The following is a 23,819-nucleotide window of genomic DNA, read 5'->3' on the forward strand; positions in this document are numbered from 1 at the left end:
AGGGGGGAGGGAGACCAGGTCAAGAAACTAACAAGGTCTGTTTCCAAGGAAAAGCAGTTTATTTGGCAGAAAATTAATTAAAACTAGACCAACCATCAACCTCTTGGGTTACGGCTTTGGAGATATTTCCGTAACGGATTCCTCAATCTGTTTCAATGATAGTGGAAGCTTTTAAGGTACTGGAGAAAGTTTAATAAATAAATACATTAATCAGGGAGGTATTGAGGTTGTCCTCAACATGCGACCACAATGTTTACATTGCTAGGTTCCCTCGCATTCCCGACTCTAGGGGGCGATGCTCATCTCCCTTTCAAAGCCGAAGAGCCAGCGCTGTCCGAAGATGTCTCCGTGGTCATGCGGCCGGCATCACTCAATGCCGAAGGCGCACGGAACGCTGTTCCCTTCCCATCAAAGGTGGTTCCTATTTTTCTACTTGCATTTTTACGTGCTTTTTAAACGTGCTTTCGAACTGCTGCGGTTGGCAGAAGCTGGGACAAGTCACGGGAGCTCACTCGGTTACGCGGCGCTAGGGATTCGAAGCACCGAACTGCCAACCTTTCTGATCGACAAGCTGAGCGTCTTAGCCACTCAACCACCGCATCACATTGCTAAGTGAGAAATTGGTTACGTGAATTTTTGGCTCGTTTCATGAGATAAAATGTTACGTGAATTGCCGCCGTTATTGAATTGGTAACATGGTTGTTAAGTGAATCCAGTGTCCAAATATGTGTCAGCAGGTCGTAAAATGGGACCCCAGGGATGCTGCAATCCATCCTATGGAATTCCATATTCCATATTCTAGTCTAGTCTAGTCTAGTCTAGTCTATTTTTCCTTCCATATTCTATTATATTCTATTCTATTATTTTCACTTCCATAGTCTGTTCTATTCTATTATTTTCCCTTCCATATTCTATTCTATTCTATTCTATTCTATTCTATTCTATTCTATTCTTTTCCCTTCCATATTCTGTTCTGTTCTATTCTATTCTATTCTATTCTATTCTATTCTATTCTATTCTATTATTCTATTCTAATTTTCTATTCCATTCCATTCCCATGGTGGCACGGTGGTCAGAATGCAGTATTGCAGGCAAACTCTGCCCACTGCCAGGTGTTCAATCCTGACCGGCTCAAGGTTGACCCATCCTTCCAAAGTTATTAAAACAAGGACCCAGATTGTTGACTCTGTTAGAGAGGGCTGTGAAGCCCTGTGAAGCGGTATATAAGTCTAAGTGCTACTGCTATCGCTACTAGACAGGGCAGTTGTGGTGTGAGGACTACCTGTATTTCTAACACAAAGGCCAAGGTGAACCCAAGTCGAAAAGTCACCCGTCACACCTGAGCCCTGGAAGAAGAAGCAGAGCCCACCATCGCTTACCTCCTAAAGTGGCAGAGATGAGGATGTGGGTGCCGTATTTTTTGATGATGGTATCGATGAACTGCTGCGTTGTCGGTCTCCTGCCCAGCAGGCGTACGCTTCTCTGGAATTCAGGCATCAAGGGGACGGGGTTCCGGAGTAAATCCCTCCGTTCAATGGCAGTGTTCCTCACCTTCCAACGGGCAAACTCCCTGGACCACAAGGAAGCAAGACAAGACACGGGGGTGAGGTTCTGAATCCGGGCGGGTCAACGAAGAGATGGTCAGGAGGGAAGTGATGGACAGAAGGAACGTTCCCCCAGATGTTCTGGGGTTTTTTTTGTGGGTAAGATGAAAGGGAGGACAGGACAGGAGAAGCAGAATGGAAAAGGAATAATGTCAGGCTTCCAAATAGCATCCAAAAGTAAATCAGATTCCAAGGCAAAGCATTCCTCAAAGTTCCAATTTATTAAGAGAGACATGTTGGCACATCTGTGGAAAACCCGAATCTGAAAGGTTCCCGGTTTTCTCCACCCATTGAAAGTTCAAGATCCTGCCCCCCACACCCACAAGTCCATCCCATGGTCCAATCTCCCACTGCCACGAAGACAGAGTCCACCCATCCAGTTCCGGTCGGGTGCAGAGACAAAGGATGACCTTGAAAGAATTTTGTTATGGCTACACATAGCATCTCACTTCTTACAATCCCATTTTCCCACAATAGAAAATGCATAGTAGAATATTAGGAAGTGTGGCAGGCCAATGATCCAAAAGAAAAGATGGCTGCAGGCCTGACAAGGAGATGGAAAGAGTGTCAGACCTGGAAATCATCTTTTACACTTGGGCCTGCCACATTTTCTACTATGGGAAACTGGGAGTGGGGATTAGACAGAGTATGGGTATTATATAGTCAAAATAGCATTCCTTTTTCAGAGAGTCAAGGCCACTTTTCCCTGAAGCTGTGATTAAGTGACTGGGAGACATCTCCAGTTTTGGATGGCACTTGATTGGATCATGTGATGAACATTTGGGTGCTGGGCAGGGACTTGGACTTGCTTTTGGGTGGGTAAAACCTGGAAACTTTCAGATTTGGGTTTTCCCAAATGTTCCAGTAGGACATCTCTAATAAAATGGAACGTTGAGGAATCTCAAGTCTCGGAGTCTTCTTTTGTTTGGGGGGTGTTACTTGGAATCCTGACATTAACCCGAATCGTCTTTTAAAAGAACTCTGGGGTGCTGTCCGAAGTCCTGAGCCCCAGCATCGGCCCAATCCCAGGCGGAACAAAGACTCAGGGAAGATGGAGGAAGAAAAGCGACCAAAAGGTTATTTCAGCAGAAGGACCGGATCTGACATAAATAAGAGGGAAAACCCACACGATCTTCATGCTAACAACATCCCTGCAAAACCAACTCCTGTATTTCATCAAATTGCAAGCAAATGATCCTGTTGATCAAACAATGTCCTCTCGTTTCCCAAAATGTAATGAACTTCCAGGGGGGGAAAAAGAGGAGAATGGTGACCTAGGCTTCCCCAGCAGTACGAAGCCGAGTCCTCGTCCTGATAAACCCCTTTTATTGAATTGACCGTGAATTCCTCTCCAGCAAAGTCTTTCCCCTCCCATCATCTTTCAAGATAGTTCACAATTAACGATCTTTATCAGGCTTGGAGAGAGGCCAGGCTGATATCTTTCAGATGCAGAATGCAGGAATGAACTAATGGTCTCCTGCAAACTCCACTCCCCTTTCTCCCCCCTTTTATTCCCAATGGGAGGGGCCATTCACCATCCACCTGTGGCCTTACTCCCAAGTCGACCCTTGTTCCTTAGCTGTTCCCTTCATCTGGCAGCTCTGCGCCTGCATCCTCTGGGAACAGGCTCCAGCTGTTCTTCTGCCCCACGGATCTCTGATTCCGAAGGCAATTGATAACTGCCAGACGGCGTTGACCCCCTCTCTGCCTCTGACACAGAGCCCTCGTCAGAACCTTCCCCAGATTCCAGGACTGGTCCATGTTCCTCCCCAACCTCCTCACTTCCTTACTCGACTGGCAGCTCCGCTGGCCGCTGGCAAGCCACAACAAATGGCTGGATTTCCCCTCCCAAGGATTTTTCCCCTTGAGTAGGAATCTCCTGACACCTTTGGAGAAGAAGATCAACTAATGTCCACCTTACACTTCCCAAGACATGGGGCAGTTGAAATATGCATCTCCAGCTTCCAAGATTTTGAAACATAACCCGGTTTTTTTGGCTGTCCATAAACCTAGTTAATAAGACTAGTGTGAATCTAAGCTTCTGGTGTTGAGCATCTTGTAGAGGGTTGCTTCAAGTGTTCTCCTCTCTTGAGGAAGGAATCGTTTCCTGTTCTCCTTTGAACGTTCGTTCCCAGGGGACAAAATTCAAATTTATTTTATCAGAGCTTTCAAGCTTGCGTTTTATTCCCTGGAAGATTGCGGGAGGGTGTGTGTGTTTTTCTTCTTCTTCTTTTGCTTTCTGAGCAGGCCCACTCTCTCTCACCAGCCCGTCCTCCCACTGCCCCTATTTTGGAAAAGGGGCTCAAGAGGCTATCTCCCCCAACCCTCCCTATGGCTGAACTGGGAGATTTGGTAGCCAAGGAAGCTGCAGAATATGGGAGAGAAGGTTGGGTGAAGGTCAGACAGGACATCCGTACTTACTCAGCAATTTCCATCCTTTTAAAAACACACACACAGAGATACATTTTTTCTCAATAGCAAATTCTTTTCCATCAGATCAAAGGAAAAGAGCCAGAGGGGAGAAAGAAGAAGGGGGGGGGGGAATACAGAAAGCCATTTTGCTGTGATTCTAGGACTAAGTCACGGGGGAACGTTTGGCATCCATAAGAAGGAGAAGGAGAAGAAAAAGGAAATTGCCCTGCTTTTGAAATGGAGCAAAAGGCGATAACTATCTATTTCACCCAAAGGCAGAGTTGATTAATGAGCACAAGGCGGAGGAAATACAGATTATTTCCCCCCTCTCCCCAAAATAAATAACGGAAGGAGTCACCCGGAGGCAATCTGGATGCTCATTAGCACTAGGCAAGAATAGTGGGAAATTGCTGAGAAGGTTCAAACCGCAGGGCAAGGAATCATCAGGGAGAGCTTCTGGATATAGATTTGCTTCTAACCATCTTCTCCAAGCCAGCGTGGAAGCCACTAGAGCTGGGGGAAGAAGGGAAGGAGCTTAGGAAAGCAAGAGAAAAGAATATGCCAAAAGGGCTGCCACAGAGAGGAGGAGGTCAAGCTATTTCCCAAAGCACCTGAAGGACAGACAAGGAATAACGGATGGAAACTGACCAAGGAGAGATTCAACCTGGAAATAAGGAGGAATTTCCTGACTGTGAGAACAATCAACTCATGGAACAGAAGTTGCCTTCGGAAGTTGTGGGAGCTTCATACCTGGAGGCTTTCAAGAAGAGACTGGACTGCCATCGGTCAGAAATGGTGTAGGTGTCTCCTGTTTGGGCAAGGGGTTCGACTAGATGACCTACAAGGTCGCTTCCAACTCTGTTAATATGAATCTATCTAAGATGATCAAAGGCCTCAAGACTAAAACATACGATGGACAGTTGCAGGAACTGGACATGGCTAGTCTAGTGAAGAGAAGGACATCCTGGATACTCCCCCCCCTCACTATGGAGAAGGATCAGGGGAGACATGATAACAGCTTCCAATATTTGAGGGGCTGCCCTAGAGAGGAGAGGGTCAAGCTAGTTTGCAAAGTACCCGAAGGCCAGGCAAGGAACAATGGATGGAAACTGATCAAGGAGAGATTCAACCTGGAAATAAGGAAGAATTTCCTGACCAACAGAAGTTGCCTTCAGAAGTTGTGGGAGCTTCATCACTGGAAGTTTTCAAGAAGAGACTGGACTGCCATCTGTCAGTAATGGTGTAGGGCCTCCTGCTTGAGTGGGGGGTTGGACTAGATGACCTATAAGGTCCCTTCAAACTCTGTTAATCTGAATCTGAATGCTTTTTTAAAAAAAATTGCAAAAGGCAACTGGATTTTGTTTTCCCTTAAAGATGATTTTTTTCCCAGTATTCATCGTCTCTGGAGATTCTCAGTCATCCAGGTCATGGTTGTCCAACCCAAAAGTGCTTTTTCAAGAGGCAACAGGTCTTCTCTTCTTTGAAGGCATTTTGCTTCCCACCTGAGAAGCTTCTTCAGCTCTGACTGAAGAAGTCGCAACCGAAGAAGCTTCTTGGAGGAGAAGCGAAATGTCTTCAAGGAAAAACCAGAAAGTCCAGTTGCCTTGAAGAGGTTTCACTTCTCATCCAAGAATCTTCTTCAGTTCTGAGTGACTTCCATCCTGCACTAGAACTGAAGAAGCTTCTTGGATGAGAAGTGAAGCCTCTTCAAGGAAAAAGCAGAAAGTCCAGTTGCCTCTTTAAAAAAAGCACCTCTGGGACTGAATGTCTATGGAGATTCCTCCAGGTCATGGTTATCCCAAAGGTGCCTTTTCAAGAGGCAACTGGACTTTCTGCTTTTTCCTTGAAGAGGTTTCACTTCTCATCCAAGACTCTTCTTCAGTTCTGGTGCAGGATGGAAGTCAGTCAGAATTGAAGAAGCTTCTTCGATGAGAAGCGAAACCTCTTCAAGGAAAAACAAGAAAATCCAGTTGCCTCTTGAAAAAGCATCTTTGGGACAATCATGACTGAAAATCGTCATAGGCAAGAGAACAGAATTGGCAAGCAAAAATAAAAAATTAAAGACAAACCAAGTGGCACCTAGGAAGTAGGTAGAACGATTCAGTTTCAGCCAGGATTTTGCCACCAACAAAGTCCTTTGGCACACTTGGATGTTTTTCAGTTGCCCTTTCTCCTTCTTCTGGATTATTATTCAAGGTCTCCTGAGGGACACCATCTGCTTTGTACCACCTCCACCTGATCTGTCAGCTGGTGCCCCTTTTTTTCCCTAGGTGCTCACATCAACGTTTTTCTATTCCTAGCTTCACTCCTTAGCTGCTTGATCAGCTTCTGATCTGCTGCATTGAATGTCGTCGGAGCAGGGTGGGGTGGACTGCTTCAAACTGGTCTACAGAAGTCACCAATGAAGGAGAACATCTGTAGCCTAGAGTGGAAATGAAGGGTCCTTGATACTCTCTGAGTTTAGTGAGAACTCCTTACTAGCACTGATGATATTACCTCGTCTGGGTAACGAAACGTCTGCAAGAAAACAGCTAAGCTCAGAGAGCACCAAGGATCCTACAGTCATTGTTCTCCTCCTCCTCCTCCTCCTCCTCCTCCTCCTCCTCCTCCTCCTCCTCCTCCTCCTCCTCCTCCTCCTCCTCCTCCTCCTCCTTGTAACCCCTATTCTCTTCTAGCACTGATGATGTTACCTAGTTGGGTCATGAAACACCTGCAAGAAAACAACCAAGCTCAGAGAGCACCAAGGACTCTGAGCATATGCAGAGTCTCTTTACAAGCCAGCGATGTCCCTGAGAATCACTTCAAGAAAAAGGAATGGAAATGGGATTGGGTTTGTAGGGATTGGATAGATTGCTGTGGTGGAGTGTGTCCTGGATTCCCAGAAGGAAGGGGCTGCATTCCAGAGGGAACCTTGCAAAGTATAGATAGTTTGGTTGAGAGGAAGAGTTAAGAAGGCTCCTCCCTAGCAATTGTCATAGAATACTTTTCAAGCTGAAAAAGATACTTTGCCAATAAAGGAGAATATGTGCAGCGCAGGGTTGAAATGAGGAGTAGTACCACTGCTAGGAGCACTGATGATGTTACCTAGTTGGGTCATGAGATGGCTGCAAGAAAATAACCAAGCTCAGAGAGGATCAAGGGCCTCACAGTCCTCCTCCACTTTGTCCTCCTCTCTAGAAACCCCACTCTCTTCTAGCACTGATGATGTTACCTAGTTGGGTAATGAAACGTTTCCAAGAAAACAACCAAGGTCAGAGAGCACCCCACAGGACCCCACAGTATTCCTCCTCCTCCTCCACTACTTCTTCTAGCATTGATGATGTTACCTAGTTATCTCCTTTCCATCACTGAAGAAGTTATGTAGCTGGGTTATGATATGTCTGCAAGGAAACAACCAAGGTCAAATAATATCAACAACTAGTACTTCCTCCTCCTCCTCCTCCTCCTCCTCCTCCTCCTCCTCCTCCTCCTCCTCCTCCTCCTCCTCCTCCTCCTCCTCCTCCTCCAACCAACCTCCCCTAGCACTGATAATGTTCCCTAGATGGGCCAAGAGATGTCTACAAGAAAACAACCGAGTTCAGAGAGCTCCAAGCACCCCACAGTCCCCCTCTTCCTCCTTTCTTTAAAACCTACTCTCTTCTAGCACTGATGACGTTACCTAGTTGGGCAATGAAACATCTGCAGGAAAACAACCGAGTCGAGAGAGAACCAACGACCTCTCTACAAAAGTCATACCAGCAAAGTGAAGGAGGAACAAGGGCCTTCTTTTAAGGCGTTGAAGCCTGGTTGTGATATTACCAAGCTCAGAGAGCATCAGGGAAACCACCCCCCACATCATTTCAACCCGGAGCTACAAATATTCTCCTTTATTGATAAAAAAAATATCAGCTCCACCTCTAACGAAACATCCTCGCGATGAGGCAAAGGAACCACAGGAAAAGACGATGTAAGAAATCAAGTTTAAAAGCCCAGACTACAAGCTGTCTCTTGTTCGACGTTTGGTTGAATATTTCATTTATTTCCCCCCTCCTCTTCGCTCCACCGCTCTATTCGAAACCTCCTCATCTTGAAGATTCAAATGGCAGCGACATTACCCAGACGAGAAATGCACGAGGAAGAAAAGAAGGGGGAAAAAAATGAAACCCCCAAAACTATTTTGAAACCGGTGTCAGATTCCGCACAGTTCCCAAATGTTCGGCAGAAGCATTTTGATTTCTGTTGAGTAATGGGAAGCCACCTTGTCTCTTGGAGAAAAGCAGGGTAAAGAACCCCCTGCAGCAAGAGAACAAAATAAACAATCAACAAATATGTTGCCATCAACGTGCAGCTGTCTATTTTGACATCTCGAGAAGCTCAAAAACCCACTTCTGCTGGGGAAACCGTTTCTGGAAGAGCGAGGCTGCTTCAACCAGGCAGAACAAACAGGGGAAGGAAACGGGCGAGAGAGAAGACCTCAAGAGGAACTGGGATGGCACGGGTATTAACGGGGGATGCTCAAGATCTACATTTAGGCAACAAAAACAGAATGCACGGGTACAGTATAGGTGGTACCGTGCTCAATAGTAGTAACTGTGAGAGGGATCTTGGAGTTCTAGTGGACAACCATTTAAATATGAGCCAGCTGTGTGCAGCAGCTCCCAAAAAACCCAACACAGTTCTAGGTTGCATCAACAGAGGGATAGAATCAAGATCACGTGAAGTGTTAATACCACTTTATAATGCCTTGGTAAGGCCACACTTGGAATACAGCATTCAGTTTTGGTCGCCACGATGTAAAAAAGATGTGGAGACTCTAGAAAGAGTGCAGAGAAGAGCAACAAAGATGATTAGGGGACTGGAGACTAAAACATATGAAGAACGGTTGCAGGAACTAGGTATGTTTAGCTTAAGAGAAAGAAGGACTAGGGGAGACATGATAGCATTGTTCCAATATCTCAGGGGTTGCCACAAAGAAGAGGGAGTCAAACTATTCTCCAAGGCACCTGAGGACAGAACAAGAAGCAATGGGTGGAAACTAATCAAGGAGAGAAGCAACTTAGAACTGAGGAGAAACTTCCTGACAGTTAGAACAATTAATTAGTGGAACAGAAGTTGCCTCCAGAAGTTGTGAATGCCCCAACACTGGAAGTCTTTAAGAAGATCTTGGATAGCCATTTGTCTGGAACGGTATAGGGTTTCCTGCCTAGGCAGGGGGTTGGACTAGAAGACCTCCAAGGTCCCTTCCAACTCTACTATTGTATTGTATTGTATAAGATGTAATGTCGACGCAGAGGTTTGCTTCCGTTTTGTACATCAAATGCTCCTGCTAGTTAAAATGTTTGGCAGGGAGGAGGAGGAGATGAAGGAGGAGGAGGAAGAGGAGGACTGTAGGGTCCTTGGTGCTATATATATATGGCAGATACTGGAACTTTCTTTACTTGAAAGTTCTTTCAGGCTGAAGTGAGGAGGATAAACATCTTAAGTAAAATTCAAGAGAACCATAATTGATTTCACCTTTCTGATGGTGCCTTTTTGTCTGCTGCAAATCTGTCTGCTGAGAAAAGTCTGTCTCCGGGAACAACATTAGAGCAGCCTTTTCCCAAAACAGGGCCTGTGGTTATAGCTGATCTAAAGCAATCTTTGTCTCCATGGATCCAAGCTAGGATGGTAGATATTTTTCGGACAACCCTAAGTGGGGACACAAAGACTAAGGAAGATTGGCCCTGGGCTAAATTTAGTTAGGAGACAGTACAAATAGTCCTCAACTCATGACTTACAATGGAGCCCAAATTTTTGCTTGCTAAACAAGATGGTTGTTCGGTGAATTTTGCCCCATTTTATGACTTTTCTTGCCCCCGTTGTTCAGTGAATCACTGCAGTTGCTAAGTTAGCAACGCGGTTGTTAAGCGAACCCAGGTTTCCCCTCTTGACCTTGCTTGTCAGAAGGCTGCAAGAGGGGATTGTCTGACCCGGGGACACTGCAACTGACATCAATCCATGACAGTTTCCCTGTGTCCAAATTTTCTTCACGTGACTAGGGAGATGCTGCAACCATCCTAAGCGTGAAAAATTGTTCTAAGTCACTTTTTTCCCGGTGCCTGTTGTGGCCCACCAGCGGCCAGTGGAGCTGGCAGCAAAGTCAGACAGTGAGGAGGTTGGGGAGGAAGATGGGCCAGTCCTGGAGTCTGGGGAAGGTTCTGAGGAGGGCTCTGTGTTGGAGGCAGAGAGGGGGCCAGGGCCGTCTGACAGTGATCAGCTGCCTTCAGAGTCAGACATCAATGAGGCAGACGAACAGCTGGAGCCTGTTCCCAATGTACCGCATGCGCAAAGCTGCCAGATGAAGAGAACAGCTAAGGAACAAGGGTCGACTTGGGAGTAAGGCCACAGGTGGATGGAGAACGGCCCCTCCCATAGGGAATAAAAGAGGAACGAAAGGGGAGTGGAGTTTGCAGGAGGCAATTAGTTCATCCCCGCATTCTGCATCTGAAAGATATCGGCCTGTCCACTCTCCAAGCCTGATAAAGTAATTGTATACTATCTTGAAAGACTGTGGGAGAGGAAAGACTTTGCTGGAGAGGAATTCACTGTCAATTCAATAAAAGGGGTTTATCGGGACGAGGACTCGGCTTCGTGCTGCGGGGGAAGCCTAGGTCAGCGCCGTTGTAACTTTGAATGGTCCCTAAATGAACTCTTGTAAATTGAGAACCACCTGTAGGGAGCAAACTGTATTGAATTAAGGAGAGCGTCATCATCTTCTTCATTCAAGCAAATCTTAGAGGCACCAGCTACTGCTACCATAACCCTTTTAGGCCTAAATTATCCAATGAATATACAACGGAAATTTGCAGGAAGAAGGCAAGGGGTTGTGCCTTCAGCAACTTCTTCGTTTGATGTCATGACTCAAATTATTCCTATTTTTTTTTCTAATGGTTCTTTCTGTCAGTTCAACTCTTCTCTCGGCATTTCCCCCCCACCCCCCCGAGGACAATTCATGTTCTCCCCACTCGCTTATTTTAGGCAAGATTAGAAAATCCATGCTATTCTTATCGGGTCGAGATAGGAAGTTGTGCAGGAAGAAAAATCTTTCTATCTCTCATTAGGAGCCTGAATTAATTATCTCGACAAAGCTTCTTTGCATATTGAGGAAGTTCTAAGGCAATCGAGTATGAGATGGGTAGACATAAGGCACTGCATAACCATATAAGGCTGAAGTTAACCTTCTCAGAAAGTGTTCACCATGTCCTTTTTCAGGAGGCAACCTGGACTTTTTCCTTGAAGACGTTTTGCTTCTCATCTGAGAATATTCTTCAGTTGTGACTTCTTCGGCCAGAACTGAAGAAGCTTCTTGGATGAGAAGCAAAACAGAAACAAATGGGCCTTTGGTTCAAGAACTTGTAGCATAACATCCATACCCTGATCTTCCCAGAATTTTTTTGAGAAAGGGGCATATTGTGATTTCGAAGAATCTTTAGGAGCGTCTATAGAGATTCTTGGTCATCCAGATCATGCTTGTCCCACAGATGCTTTTTCAAAAGGGAAGGAGGAGGAGAAGGAGAAAGAGAAGAAAACTTTTTTTTCAAAAGACAACCGGAGTGTTTGTTTGTTTTTGAAGGAGGAGGAGAAGACAGGAGGAGGAAGAAGGAAGGAAGGAGGAGGAGGTGGAGAAGACAGATACGAAGGAGAAGGAAGAAGGAAGGAAAAGAGAGGAGAAGGAGAAGGAGTTGTTTCACTTCTCATTAGTTCAGAACTAAAGATGCTTCATGGATGAGAAGCAAAACCTCTTCAAGGAAAACCAAGCCCAGTTGCCTTTGGAAAAACCACCTTTGGGACAACTGACCTGGATGGCTGAGAATCTCCAGAGACATTTAGCCCCAAAGGTGCTTTTTCAAGCTGGACTTTCTCTGTTTTTCCTTGAAGACGTTTCCATGGTCATGTGGCCGGCATGACTCAACGCCAAAGGCGCACGGAACTCTGTTCCCTTCCCACCAAAGGTGGTTCCTATTTTTCTACTTGCATTTTTGACGTGCTTTCGAACTGCTCGGTTGGCAGAAGCTGGGACAAGTCATGGGAGCTCACTCCGTTACGCGGCGCTAGGGATTCGAACTGCCTAACCTTTCTGATCGACCAGCTCAGCATCTAGGCCCCTGAGCCACCGTAACTACATACAAGGAACAAATTCCAGTTTGCATCAAGCAACAGCGCCACACCTACCGATATGCTATTCTGTTCTTCTGTATTATATGTCTGCTCTCAAGATTTAAAGCATGCTGTTCTTGTCTTCTTTGGACCATCTCCCTAACCCCCAGCGGTGACCTTTGTCTCCTTACTTCCCACAATGCACTTAACATGAAAGACACATCTCCTATTCCTACTGATCTATTATGCAAGGAGAATCCAGCGAGGTTTTTCTCTGGAACTTCAGAGGACCTGAAATTCATCGCTAGCGCGACGAAACCTACTGACATGGCCAGAAGGAGTGTCTTCAGACACACTGCAGTGGGAAACTGTAGAGTGATAAAATGAATGAGGATGACAACTAAGGTGGAGAAGAACCATATGGAAAGTGTCTATAGAAAAAAAAAACCTGGCTGTCATACTTCACACATTATCACCATCATCTTTTAATGACCCCATAATCCCTTGCAGGGTGGGCAACTGAGTGTTTACTGGCCGGATGCCCTTTCCTGTCGCCAATACGGAGTTATATTCAGCAGATATATTCTCATCAGGCCCAGAGAGAGAAATATCTGCCTCTACCTCCTGATTGTGAAGGGTGAGTGCCACCTCTAAGCCATCACAAAACTTCACACACTATAAAGGTAAAGGTTCCCTCACACAAACCTGTTCTTTCGGCGGCGCCATCTAGTTTTTGCCTTCTGCGCATGCCCAGAGCAATTTCTATTGCACTGCGCACAGTGGGGAGGGGCATGGAGCATCCCTGAGCGAACCAGCAGCAGCGGCAGTAGCTGGCAAATCTATTGCAGACCACAGGAGTCAACTTGAGAGAGCCCAAGCCATCTTCCCACCAGCTTCACAAACTCCTGTTTGTCTCCAAGAATCCAGGGGGGGGGGAAACCAACGAGCGTGGTTTGCTTTATGCTAGTCACGTAGCTTTGACGCTAAGGTTTATCTCGCGGGCCTTCCAGTGGAAACGACACAATTCTAATGTGTCATGTCCATGTTCCCTCTCCAAGAGAGCTCCAGGGAAATTGCCATGGAAAAAAAAAAAACCCCAAGCACGCTATGCAAATCAGCAATTGGATGTAACAGCAGGCGGGCGACGGAAGGAAGCTTTTCTGCTTTCAAACAGACTGAAGGAAGCTTAAAGAAATGGGGAAAAGGGAATTTCTTCAGGGGGAAAAAGGGAGGATCGGAAGCAGCCCAAGGAGCAGCGAGCTGAAGAGGATGAATAAATGAATCTTATCGGTGATGCAATGCTGTTCCTCCCTTGCAACTTTCCCCCCTTCCTCCAAAACCCCTTCTTGTAAAATCTCCAGGCTTTTCACGGCCAACCGATTTGGTGGTTTTTTTTTAACGCGGTGATTTTACATTAAGCAAAGTTGTCGACGATGTTGGATTATTTGAGGAGGAGGAAATTGATCTGGGTCGGCGAGCTCATTCTTGAGCAAGCTGCTCTCCAAAAAAAAAAAAAAAACCCATAATAATGGCTGAGAATCAATAGCACTTAGACTTATATACCACTTTACGGTGCTTTATAGCCTTCTCTAAGCGGTTTACGGAGTCAGCATCTGGCCCCCAACAATCTGGGTTCTAAGTTTACCCACTTCGGAAGGACGGAAGGCTGAGTCAACCTTGAGCTGGTCAGGATTGAACTGCTGGCAGTGGGCAGAATTAGCCTGCAATACTGCATTCTAACCACTGAACCACCATGGAAGGAAGGAAGGAAGGAAGGAAGGAAGGAAGGAAGGAAGGAAGGAAGGAAGGAAGGAAGGAAGGAAGGCAGGAGAGGGATAGAAAGAAGGAAGGGAAGTAAGCAATAGCAATAGCCCTTAGACTTATATACCGCTTCATAGTGCTTTACAGCCTTCTCTAAATGGTTTACAGAGTCAGCCTCTTGCCCCCAACAATTTGGGTCCTTCCTGGTTTTAATAACTTTATGGTCTCCTTGGTGGTTTTCTTGCAGACATTTCATGACCCAACTAGGTAACATCATCAGTGACAAAAGGGAGTGGGGTATGATAGAGGAGGAGAAGGAGGAGGAGGAGGAGGAGGAGGAGGAGGAGGAGGAGGAGGAGGAGGAGGAGGAGAGGAGGAGGAGGAGGAGGAGGAGGAGGAACAACTGGGGTTGCATGGGTATTAACGGGCGATGCTCAAGATGTAATGTCAAATGCTTCTGCCAATTGAAATGTTTGGCAGGGAGGAAGAGAAAACAGAAGAGGAGGAGGAGATGGAAGAGGAGGAGAAGGCGGAGGACTGTGAGGGTCCTTGATGCTGTCTGAGCTGGGATGTTTAATTGCAGACATTTCATGATCCAACTAGGTAACATCATCAGGGTTCGAAGGGAAGTGTTCAGCAGTAACTGTGGGTTGCCCAGAGTTGCTGGGAACCACTCCACGTGCAAATTTAATAAATTAATTTAACTTAAGGAGGAAAAAAAAACCCAATTTGAGCCCGGATGAGAATGCCTCTTGATCTGCTCCTGTACGTATTAATGACATTTATAAGCGGCCACATTAAACCCGCCATCCTGGGCCCAACGTTTGGGAAGCCAGGCTCTGCCTGTCACAAGCCAGGACAAAGGGTGAGTGATGGAGGAGTAACACCTCCTTAAAAAACCTTGGTCCAGCTGGCCCGGCTGGGAGCACCTCGTAAGGGCCCCTTCCCAGGGTTACGGGAGAAGACGGTCAACGGGTTTGGAAGGTGGAAGAGGGCTCTACACCCCAAATGGCAGATCAAGTGACAGAACCATCTTCTAGGAGAAGGGAAACTCCGGTTACAATCCTCCACTGCCTTGTGGCTCTATCCACTCCTGGAAAAAGGCTTCAGGAGTCAACCTCCAGGCAAAATCCGGAGCCAGAGTCCCGGAAGCAGTTCGTGACTGTGTACAACCACGTTCCGGTAACTCCTGTGACGCAGCTGGAACCAACCATATCGACTCTGCCATTCCATGGGATTATTTCAGCCACGTGAGAGGGGGGACCTGCTGCTTGGGTAACCGTCTATCCTCCTTATTAATCTACCCAGGCCTCGTGCTCTGGAGAGGGCACTCGAGCTTTGACCTCTTCCAGAGCACGACACCATCGTCTTTGGAGACTGAAGGATGCCCAATGCAAAGCGACCACGATACAGTGCATCTCTCCCTATCCCCATTAAATCACCCTGCTAAGCATTGACGTTTATTGAGTGCACAGCCTGCAGATTAGGGCGCGAACATCCCCCACAAAAATTGGGAAATAAATGCAGCCATTTTTTTGCACAACACTACTTTTTTCCCCCCTTTGAGTTAAGCAAATATCTTCTCTCTGCTCTAAAATATGTATATATGTCTTGATTCTTTCTATTTTGGGGAGGAGAGAGAGAGGTTATGTGCCATGAAATGGCTTTCTTTAAAAAAAAAAAATCCTGGGAAATAAGTAATTTTAAACCATAAAGAATGGGGAGGGGGTGGAATGTCTCTCCTTACCCTTTCATTATAATTATAATTAAATCAGCCTTAACTGTTATTTAGTCATCCAATTATAACTTGGGGGGGGGGAGGCTGTTGTCATAGACAGAGACGAGATTCTAACACCCGTGCATTTTTCCCAGAAATCCTACTCGATTGGTTTTTGATTTTGCTTTATTATCGGTTGTTCCCTAATGGAGAAACTAGATCTGTAATGGCAAACTTATGGCATGCGTGCCATAGGTGGCATGCAAAGACCTCTCTGTGGTCACACCAGCCATTGCCCCAGCCCAGCTCCACGGCGCATGCCTGCACATCTCCCACCAGCCAGCTGTTCTTCGGGTCTCTGCGCATGTGCATGGGGCACTGTCCCAGTTCCTTGGGAAGGACTCTAGAGGTGGACCAAAACCCCCAAATTGGCCAATGCTCCAATTATTGTTGTTATTTGGAATTGGCAAATGTGAACAGCCAGTCAGAATATCTCACACCGATATTCTTAAGCGAAAAGAACAGCCGCTTCCTTTGAGGCATTCAGCAATAAAGACAACGACATAAAAACATTCCCGGCAGAAATTTGAGAGCAATTCTAAAGCACCTTGAGAATAAGCTTTTTTTTAAAAAAAAAATAGCTTTTTTGTCAAGGGAAAAAAAAAACACCTTTGGAGACGCACAAGGCAAATTTCAACGTAGCATCGCTAAACTCAACTCAACTTTGTCAAACGCCTTTTTCCGTTTCAAAGGAATTTTGAGAAGCACAGCTTTCTTTCTTTAGAATGAAAGACAGTGCTGGAAGGAAGGAGGAAAGGTGAGGGTGTTTTTCCCTCCCCCCCCCTGTAGAGCAACAACTGAATGTAGAATCCAAGGAGAAATGAAACTCGCAGTGCCGTAAGGAAACAAAACCCTTTTTCCTCAAGTCACTATTCAGTGCGATCAGAAGAAACGTTTCCTTCTGATTTCAAAGATTGCGAAGGTATCAGTCTACCAAGGAAAGCCAAGTGAAGACTTGGCCTCAGTTCCAAAAGGGCCTATCTCCAATTTACAGCTTATTTTGACACCGTTGTGTGGCTGTCGAGTTAAGAAGTGCTCTGCAGTTTTGAGAGTATGTCGAGTCTAATGGAGAGAAGGATAAGGCAGGGGACATGAAAGCTGCCTTACAATATTTTAAGGTGCTGTGACAGAGAAGACGGGGTCCACCTATTCTCTAAAGCACCTGAAGGCAGGAGAAGCAGCAATGGAACAGAATTATTTATTGGCCAAGTGTGTTTGGACACACAAGGGGATTGTCTTTGGTACAAATTGAAATTTGGATCAAAATGGCACGTTGAGTCATTTACGGGCATAACCGCATAACGCACGCACAAGCTAGCTTATTCGCGGTAATACCTTCTCAACAACACAATGGGAAACATAACTAAAGATCAACCAAAAATACCCTGGAAAAACATTAAACCGTAAAAGGTAGCAAGATGATAGCAGAGTGATAGAATGCTTGACTTTACGTCGCAATTCACCCATATTGAACTTACAGCATAAGGGCAGTTCAACCACCGAATCTTCAGGTCAAACCACTGGATCGATTTGCTACATCAGATCCAATCAGGGGCCTTCAAATCAATTTGAAGATCTGAAGGACTTCTGGCGCATGCTTTTATCCAATCAAATCAATGCGTCCTGGCAGCCTGAATGGACTGTTCAAATCAATTTGTCAAACCGAATCTAATCTCGGTGGAGTCACACACACCCATAGTAACATCTGAGAGATCAAATCAGTCAAATCACGAGTAGATAGAATTACCTTTCTGAAATTCTACCTTGGCTTTCCAGAAACTGCAAACCACTTCCATGCAGGAAGGAGAGAAAATTCAATCTTAGGCATCATTGCAACTGTATGTGTCAGAGGACTTCTTCTCCAACCGCCCATTCACCCAGGAGAGCTTAGACCATTTCATACAAACGGCTATCCAGTCTCTTCTTGAAAGCTTCCAGTGATGGGAGTACCCACAACTTCTGAAGATAAGCCATCCCACTGATAGATTGTCCTCACCGTCAGGAAAGGTCCCCTTAGTTCTAAGTTGCTTCTCTCCTTGATTAGTTTTCTTGTCCTGCCCTCAGGTGCTTTGGAGAATAGTTTGACTCCCTCTTCTTTGTGGCAGCCCCTGAGATATTGGAAGACTGCTATCATGTCTCCCCTAGTCCTTCTTTTCATTAAACTAGGCATACCCAGTTCCTGCAACCGTTCTTCATATGTTTTAGCCTCCAGTCCCCTCATCCTCTTTGTTGCTTTCTCTGCACTCTTTCCAGAGTCTCCACATCTGTTTTACATCGTGGCGACGAAAACTGGATGCCATATTCCAAGTATGGCACTTACCAAGGCCTTATAAAGTGGTATCAACCCTTCATGTGATCTTGATTCCATCCCTCTGTTAATGCAACCTATCTCCCAGACTTTCTCCAAGAAAACATGACAGCTTCCCCTGGTTAAATATTTTTGCAAGACAGCTCTCTCCCTCCCTCCCTCCCTCCTTCCCTCCCTCCTTCTCACCTGCCTCCTTCCTTCCTTTCTCCCTCTCTCCCACCCACCTTCCTCCCTTCCTCCATCCCTCCTTCCCTCTCCCTTCCTCCTTCCCATTTTTCCTTCCTTCGTCCCACTCTCCCTCCCTAACCTCCTTCCGTCTCTCATTCTCATATCCATCCTTCCTTCCTCCCTACCTCCTTCCTTCCCTCTCCCTTCCTCATTCCCATATTTTTCCTTCCTTCCTTCCTTCCTTCCTTCCTTCCTTCCTTCCTTCCTTCCTCCCACTCTCCCTCCCTAACCTTCCTTCTCTCATTCTCATATCCATCCTTCCTTCCTTCCTCCCTCCCTCCTTCCCTCTCCTTTCCTCATTCCCATATTCTTCCTTCCCCCCTTCCTCCCTCTTTGTCTTCACTGATCTTTCAGTTTATTACTATTTATTATTATTCATCTCCTCTTTAAACAGGAAAGGATGAGTATTCTCGGCACATGGGGGCCTTAAGCAGAACGGTTTCAGTTCTCAACCGTAGGCCCCAACCTTTGCATGTGACAACTGCCTCCACATCTTTTTTTACATCGTGGTGACCAAAACCGGATGCAATATTCTAAAAGTGGCCTTACCAAGGCCTTATAAAGTAGTATTAACCCTTCACGTGTCCTTGATTCTATCCCTCGGTTTATGCAGCCTGGGGTTTTGTAACTACTGTTGCTTCATGTGGAAGAACTCGTAGAATTCTGAATCTCGGAGTTTGTTTTGAATACGACAACACAACTGACAGTCTCTGCAACCCTCAAAATTAACTTCTAATTACCTCTTATTGCTCTTCTTTCAGCAGTACGGCACATGTGCGTGCATAAAAGAGGGTTTTTATGGCTGCATTAGTGAAACAAACAGCTCAGAAATCCTTGCCAATCTTCTGCAAATCAGCCAGTTATACCTTCTTCTTCTTTTTTTCGAGCCGCGCACCATAACAAGTCCACTTCAATCTTGGGATTTAGAGCAAGGGTCCCCAACCCCGTTCGAAACTGGGCTGCACAAGTGATGAGCAAGCACGGACACGGGTGAATCTCCCCCTCGCACGAGTGACGGGCCTTTACCCTCGCGCGCCAAGCTTCACTTGCCCGAGTGGAGGGCGCTTGGGCTCACACATGAAGGTCCACTAGTGCAAGTGGAGTTTGGCGCATAAGCACAAGGGCCCTCTTCTCAAGCTCTCTTCTTACATGCTAAGCTCCATTCGCACAACTAGAGGGCACACACACTATCCCTGTGGACACAGGTGTGTGCACCTCCCTCCCTCCCTCCCCCCTCTCTCTGTAGGCTAGTTTGGTAATGAAACATCTGCAAGGAAACTACTAGGATCAGAGAGCATGAAGGAACACATAGTCCTTCTCCTTTCCTTCTCCGTCTCCTCTTTCTCCTTCTCCTTCACTCTGCAAATCCCACTCCCTTCTAGCACTGATGATATTACCCAGTTTGGTAATGAAACATCTGCAAGGAAACTACCAAGCTCAGAGAGCACCAAGCAACCCATAGTCTTTTTTCCTTTCCTTCTCCTTCACTCTGCAAACCCTACTTCCTTCTAGCACTGATGATATTATCTAGTTTGGTAATGAAACAACTGCAAGCTTAGAGTGCGCCATTGTATATTCTAGCTAAGCAGATAAGAATGGCACGCACCATTTATTCCAGAGCATCAGACCACCAGCTCCTATTCCGCTGGCCGATAGCATCTCCAGATCGCAATCTGGCGAGCACGGTGACGCCGTCGTTCCTCCTACCTGTATATTTTATACCGGGTTGTAAATCCCTGACGATGTCTTTCCACAAAGGATAAGTAGCTCCGCGAATGGTGGAACGGCCCCCTGTCTGAAATGAGCCAATCAAATTCCTTGGAGACATGTTGGTTGGTCACGGCGGGCTCCTGGTGGGAAGGGTGGACAGTGAGATGGTCCCATATAAAGAGGAAGTACAGGATCTCAGTAACCCTCCAGCTCATGCTTTTCTGTCTGCCTTTTCCCTCTCATTCTTGCGCCATTCCGTGGACTCCTGCAGGGGAAGAGAAAAAGAGGGGAAAAGAGAAAGGGTGAATTCAGCTCCCCTGTGGACTTGGCTTGCCGCAGGAGGTCGCAAAAGGTGATGGCATGCATCCCTCCCCCATCAGGAGCAGGGGTGGGTTCCTGCCAGTTCTAACCACTTCTGTAGAAGAGGTTCCACAAATCTACAGTGCCGTTTAGAACCGTCTCCAACTCCCTCCCCCCGCCCGTCCGCACATCATCAAGATGAAGAGCGAGAGGAGGAATTCTGGGAGTTGAAGTCCACAAGTCTTAAAGCTGTCAAGTTTGAACACCCCTGGGTTTTTTTTTCTAAAAGGTTAGGGGTGCAAGGGTCTTGTAACTTGACAGCTTTAAGACTTGCACGCTTCAAAGGCCAGAGTTTCTGAGCCAACATTTTGGTTGCTAAGCAAGAGCGTTGTTAAGTGAGTTTCACCACATTTTACAAGTTGGTCTCGCCCACCCAGTCACATGGCCGGCAAGCCACTCCCACAAAGCAGGCCACACCTACAGAAGAGGTTCTAAAAAGTTTTGAAACCCATCACTGATCAGGAGTCTGAATCTGCGGGGGAAGATGACCTGGAACAAGAACTGACAGAGATCCTCATTGGCCTTGGAGGAACTGGGGAAGGGCGGAGAACACCAAATCAGAACACCAAATATAAGCTGGGCAGATACGACCTCGTAGACGAGCCTCACTCTGTCAAGGGCCTTGGGGTACTCATCTCAAATGATCTAAGCCCCAGAGCTCCCTGTAACAGCATTGCCAAAAAGGCACTAAGAGTTGTTAACCTAATATTGCGAAGCTTCTTCTCCCATAACATTGTACTGCAAACTAGGGCATACAAAACCTTTGCCAGACCAATCCTCAAATACAGCTCGTCTGCCTGGAATCCAGACTGTATATCGGACATTAACACAATTGAGCGAGTCCAGAGATATTTCACGAGAAGAGTCCTCCACTCCTCTACTCACAACAGAATCCCTTATGCCACCAGGCTCGAAATTTTGGGCTTGGACAACCTGGAACTACACCGATTAAGGTCTGACCTAAGCACAGTAAACAAAATCGTCTGCTACAACCTCCTACCTGTCAACGACTACTTCAGCTTCAACCGCAATAACACACGGGCAAACAATCGATACCAACTCAAGGTAAATCGCTCCAAACTCGATTGCAGAAAATACGACTTCAGCAACAGAGTGGTCAACGCCTGGAATGCTCTACCTGACTCCGTTGTTACTTCCTCTAACCCACATAGCTTTAATCTGAAACTGTCTACCGTGGACCTCACCCCATTCCTAAGAGGTCTGTAAAAGGGGGGTGCATAAGCACACCAGGGTGCCTACCGTCCCTGTCCTACTGTCCCCAATAGAATTGAATTGCCAATTCATAGACTCTATACTTCACCAAGTATAGATTCTTCCCTCCTCCCATTAGTGCAGCTCACATTGTCCAGGTGTTGTTATGGGAAAATCTCCACCGCTCTGGCAGACACCTGCTGACACATCCTTGGTTCCTATCATCTTGAAATCAACATTCCAAATTCTCCCTCCATTTCCTGTTGGGAGTCTGTTGGCAGTAAAAGTGAAGCAGTAAAAGTGATAGCAGCTTGAATACACTTTAAAGCTCGACAGAACTCTGCAGCAGGTATCAGTTTTAAACAGATATAACTTGTCGTTCAAATCGGGGGGGGGGGGAATCCAAAGTTTATAGAGACCGCACGGAAGTTGGCAAGAGTTGTGTCTCAATTGTGGACTCCTGTGGAAGTTAGACTCCCGCATCTTTGAGTTAGCAAACTAGCTGCAAGTTAGCTCTGCATCCGAGCAATTAAGAAACAAAAGGCAATTAAACATTGTCAGAAGCGATTAGGTAAATACGTCGAGTAATTAAGCCTATGATTTGTGGGCTGCCGCATTGGAATGGATGGATGGTATCAGTAAAAAAAAGAAAAAAGAAGAAGAAGAAGAAGAAGAAGAAGAAGAAGAAGAAGAAGAAGAAGAAGAAGAAGAAGAAGAAGAAGAAGAAGAAGAAGAAGAAGAAAAAACAACTTAAGGAAGAAAGGAAAACGTGGAAAGTTACTCCAGAGACAATGTGGGGTTCTGTGATGCTCTAATTGTGTCACCAGGGATCTGGTTTCAGATCCGTGTAAGCAGTTGCAACCGTACAAATCTCCCAAATTTATAAATTTATAGATTCACTGGTGGCGCACGGCAGAAAAAGGAAGCCACTAATTTAAATTAAAATATGTATTTACTTCCTTCTTCAACCTGTCTGCCGCCCGTCTCCTCTAACGTGTTTTATGGAAGCTTTATGAGGCACTGCGCTTATTTATGCATGATTGTTTCACAGTTGTTGTATAAATATGGTCCTTGAATAAATAAATCCATTGAAGAGAATATAAAGAGCACGTGGTTGAACTCTGAGGTCCTTGGTGCTCTCTGAGCTTGGCTGTTTTCTTGCAGACGTTTCATGACCCAACTAGGCAACGTCATCAGTCGTTAGCAGGGAATGGGGTTTGCTCTCTTTCTATTTACTAGTGGCTTTGTAACTGCGCTAATTGGTTTGCTAGCTGACCTGAAAATGTATTGCGCATGCTCCAGTTCTTATCTGCAAGTGATTTAGTACGCATGCTCATTCGCATTCCTTTACTTTCTTTTCTGATCTTCTGTTCGCCTGTCACGAGGCAGGCACGTAACTCTTGCCAAGATGTGATTAATTTAGTTAGCAAAGTTTTGTATTTTTATTTTATTTTATATTAAAATGTTTTTTTTTATTAGATCTTGCTTCGGGTTTTATTTTTGCTTGTCTTCAGAAGTATGTTTCCGGAGAAGCCACGGTCCACGCTTCTTAATTCAGGGTGGAACGCCTCCCCCCCTCCCCCCTTGACAGGCTTGTCCTGTCAGTCTTGGTGGGAATGTTCTTAGTGGTTCATCACTCCCTTCTGGCACTGATGATGTTGCCTAGTTGGGTAATAAAATGTCTGCAAGCTCAGTTCTCCTCCTCCTCCTCCCTCTGCAAACCCCACTCTCTTCTTCCACTGATGATGTTATCCAGTTGGATAATGAAACATCTCCAAGCAGACAACCAAGCTCAGAATGCACAGAGGACCTCATAGTCATCTTTCTTCTCCTCCTCCTCCTCTTCCTCCTCCTCCACTCCACAAACCCCACTCTCTCCTAGCACTCATGAAGTTACCTAGGTGAAGAAACATCCACAAGCAGACAACCAAGCTCAGAAAGTACCAAGGACCCCATAGTCATCTTTCTCCTCCTCCTCCTTCTCCTCCTCCTTCTCCTCCTCCTCCTCCTCTGCCTCCACCTCCTCCTCCTCCTCCTCCTCCTCCTCCTCCTCCTCCTCCTCCTCCTCCTCCTCCTCCTCCTCCTCCTCCTCCTCCTCCTCCTCCTCTCCTCCATAAACCTCACTCTCTCCTAACACTCACAAAGTTACCTAGTTGGATAATGAAACATCTCCAAACAGACAACCAAGCTCAGAAAGCACCAAGGACCCATCTTGTCATCTTTCTCCTCCTCCTCCTCCTCCACTCCGCAAACCCCACTCTCTTCTAGCACTGATGACGTTACCTCGTTGGGTAATGAAATGTCTACAAGCAGACAAACAAGCTCACAGGGG

The 23,819-nt window shown here is 46.1% G+C and overlaps 1 protein-coding gene across 2 annotated transcripts in view; it reads right to left on the minus strand.

Moving 5' to 3' along the window:
* Positions 1-23,819, minus strand: part of BRINP1 (BMP/retinoic acid inducible neural specific 1) — a 67,625-nt gene that overhangs the window by 25,365 nt on the left and 18,441 nt on the right. Inside the window, exons 2-3 of one of the 2 annotated variants that reach the window (XM_081967242.1) lie at positions 19,913-20,180; positions 1,380-1,570 (exon numbers count right to left, since the gene is read on the minus strand). In XM_081967242.1, the coding sequence (XP_081823368.1) occupies positions 1,380-1,570; positions 19,913-20,130 (409 nt within the window). In that variant the 5' untranslated portion in view covers positions 20,131-20,180. Of the gene's footprint in view, positions 1-1,379; positions 1,571-12,909; positions 13,025-19,912; positions 20,181-23,819 lie in introns of those variants that run through there. The other variant, XM_081967243.1, reaches the window with a different exon arrangement.

This window comes from Natrix helvetica (assembly GCF_964273705.1).
Source record: "Natrix helvetica genome assembly, chromosome: 15".
In the NCBI taxonomy this organism is placed as follows: Eukaryota; Metazoa; Chordata; class Lepidosauria; order Squamata; family Natricidae; genus Natrix; species Natrix helvetica.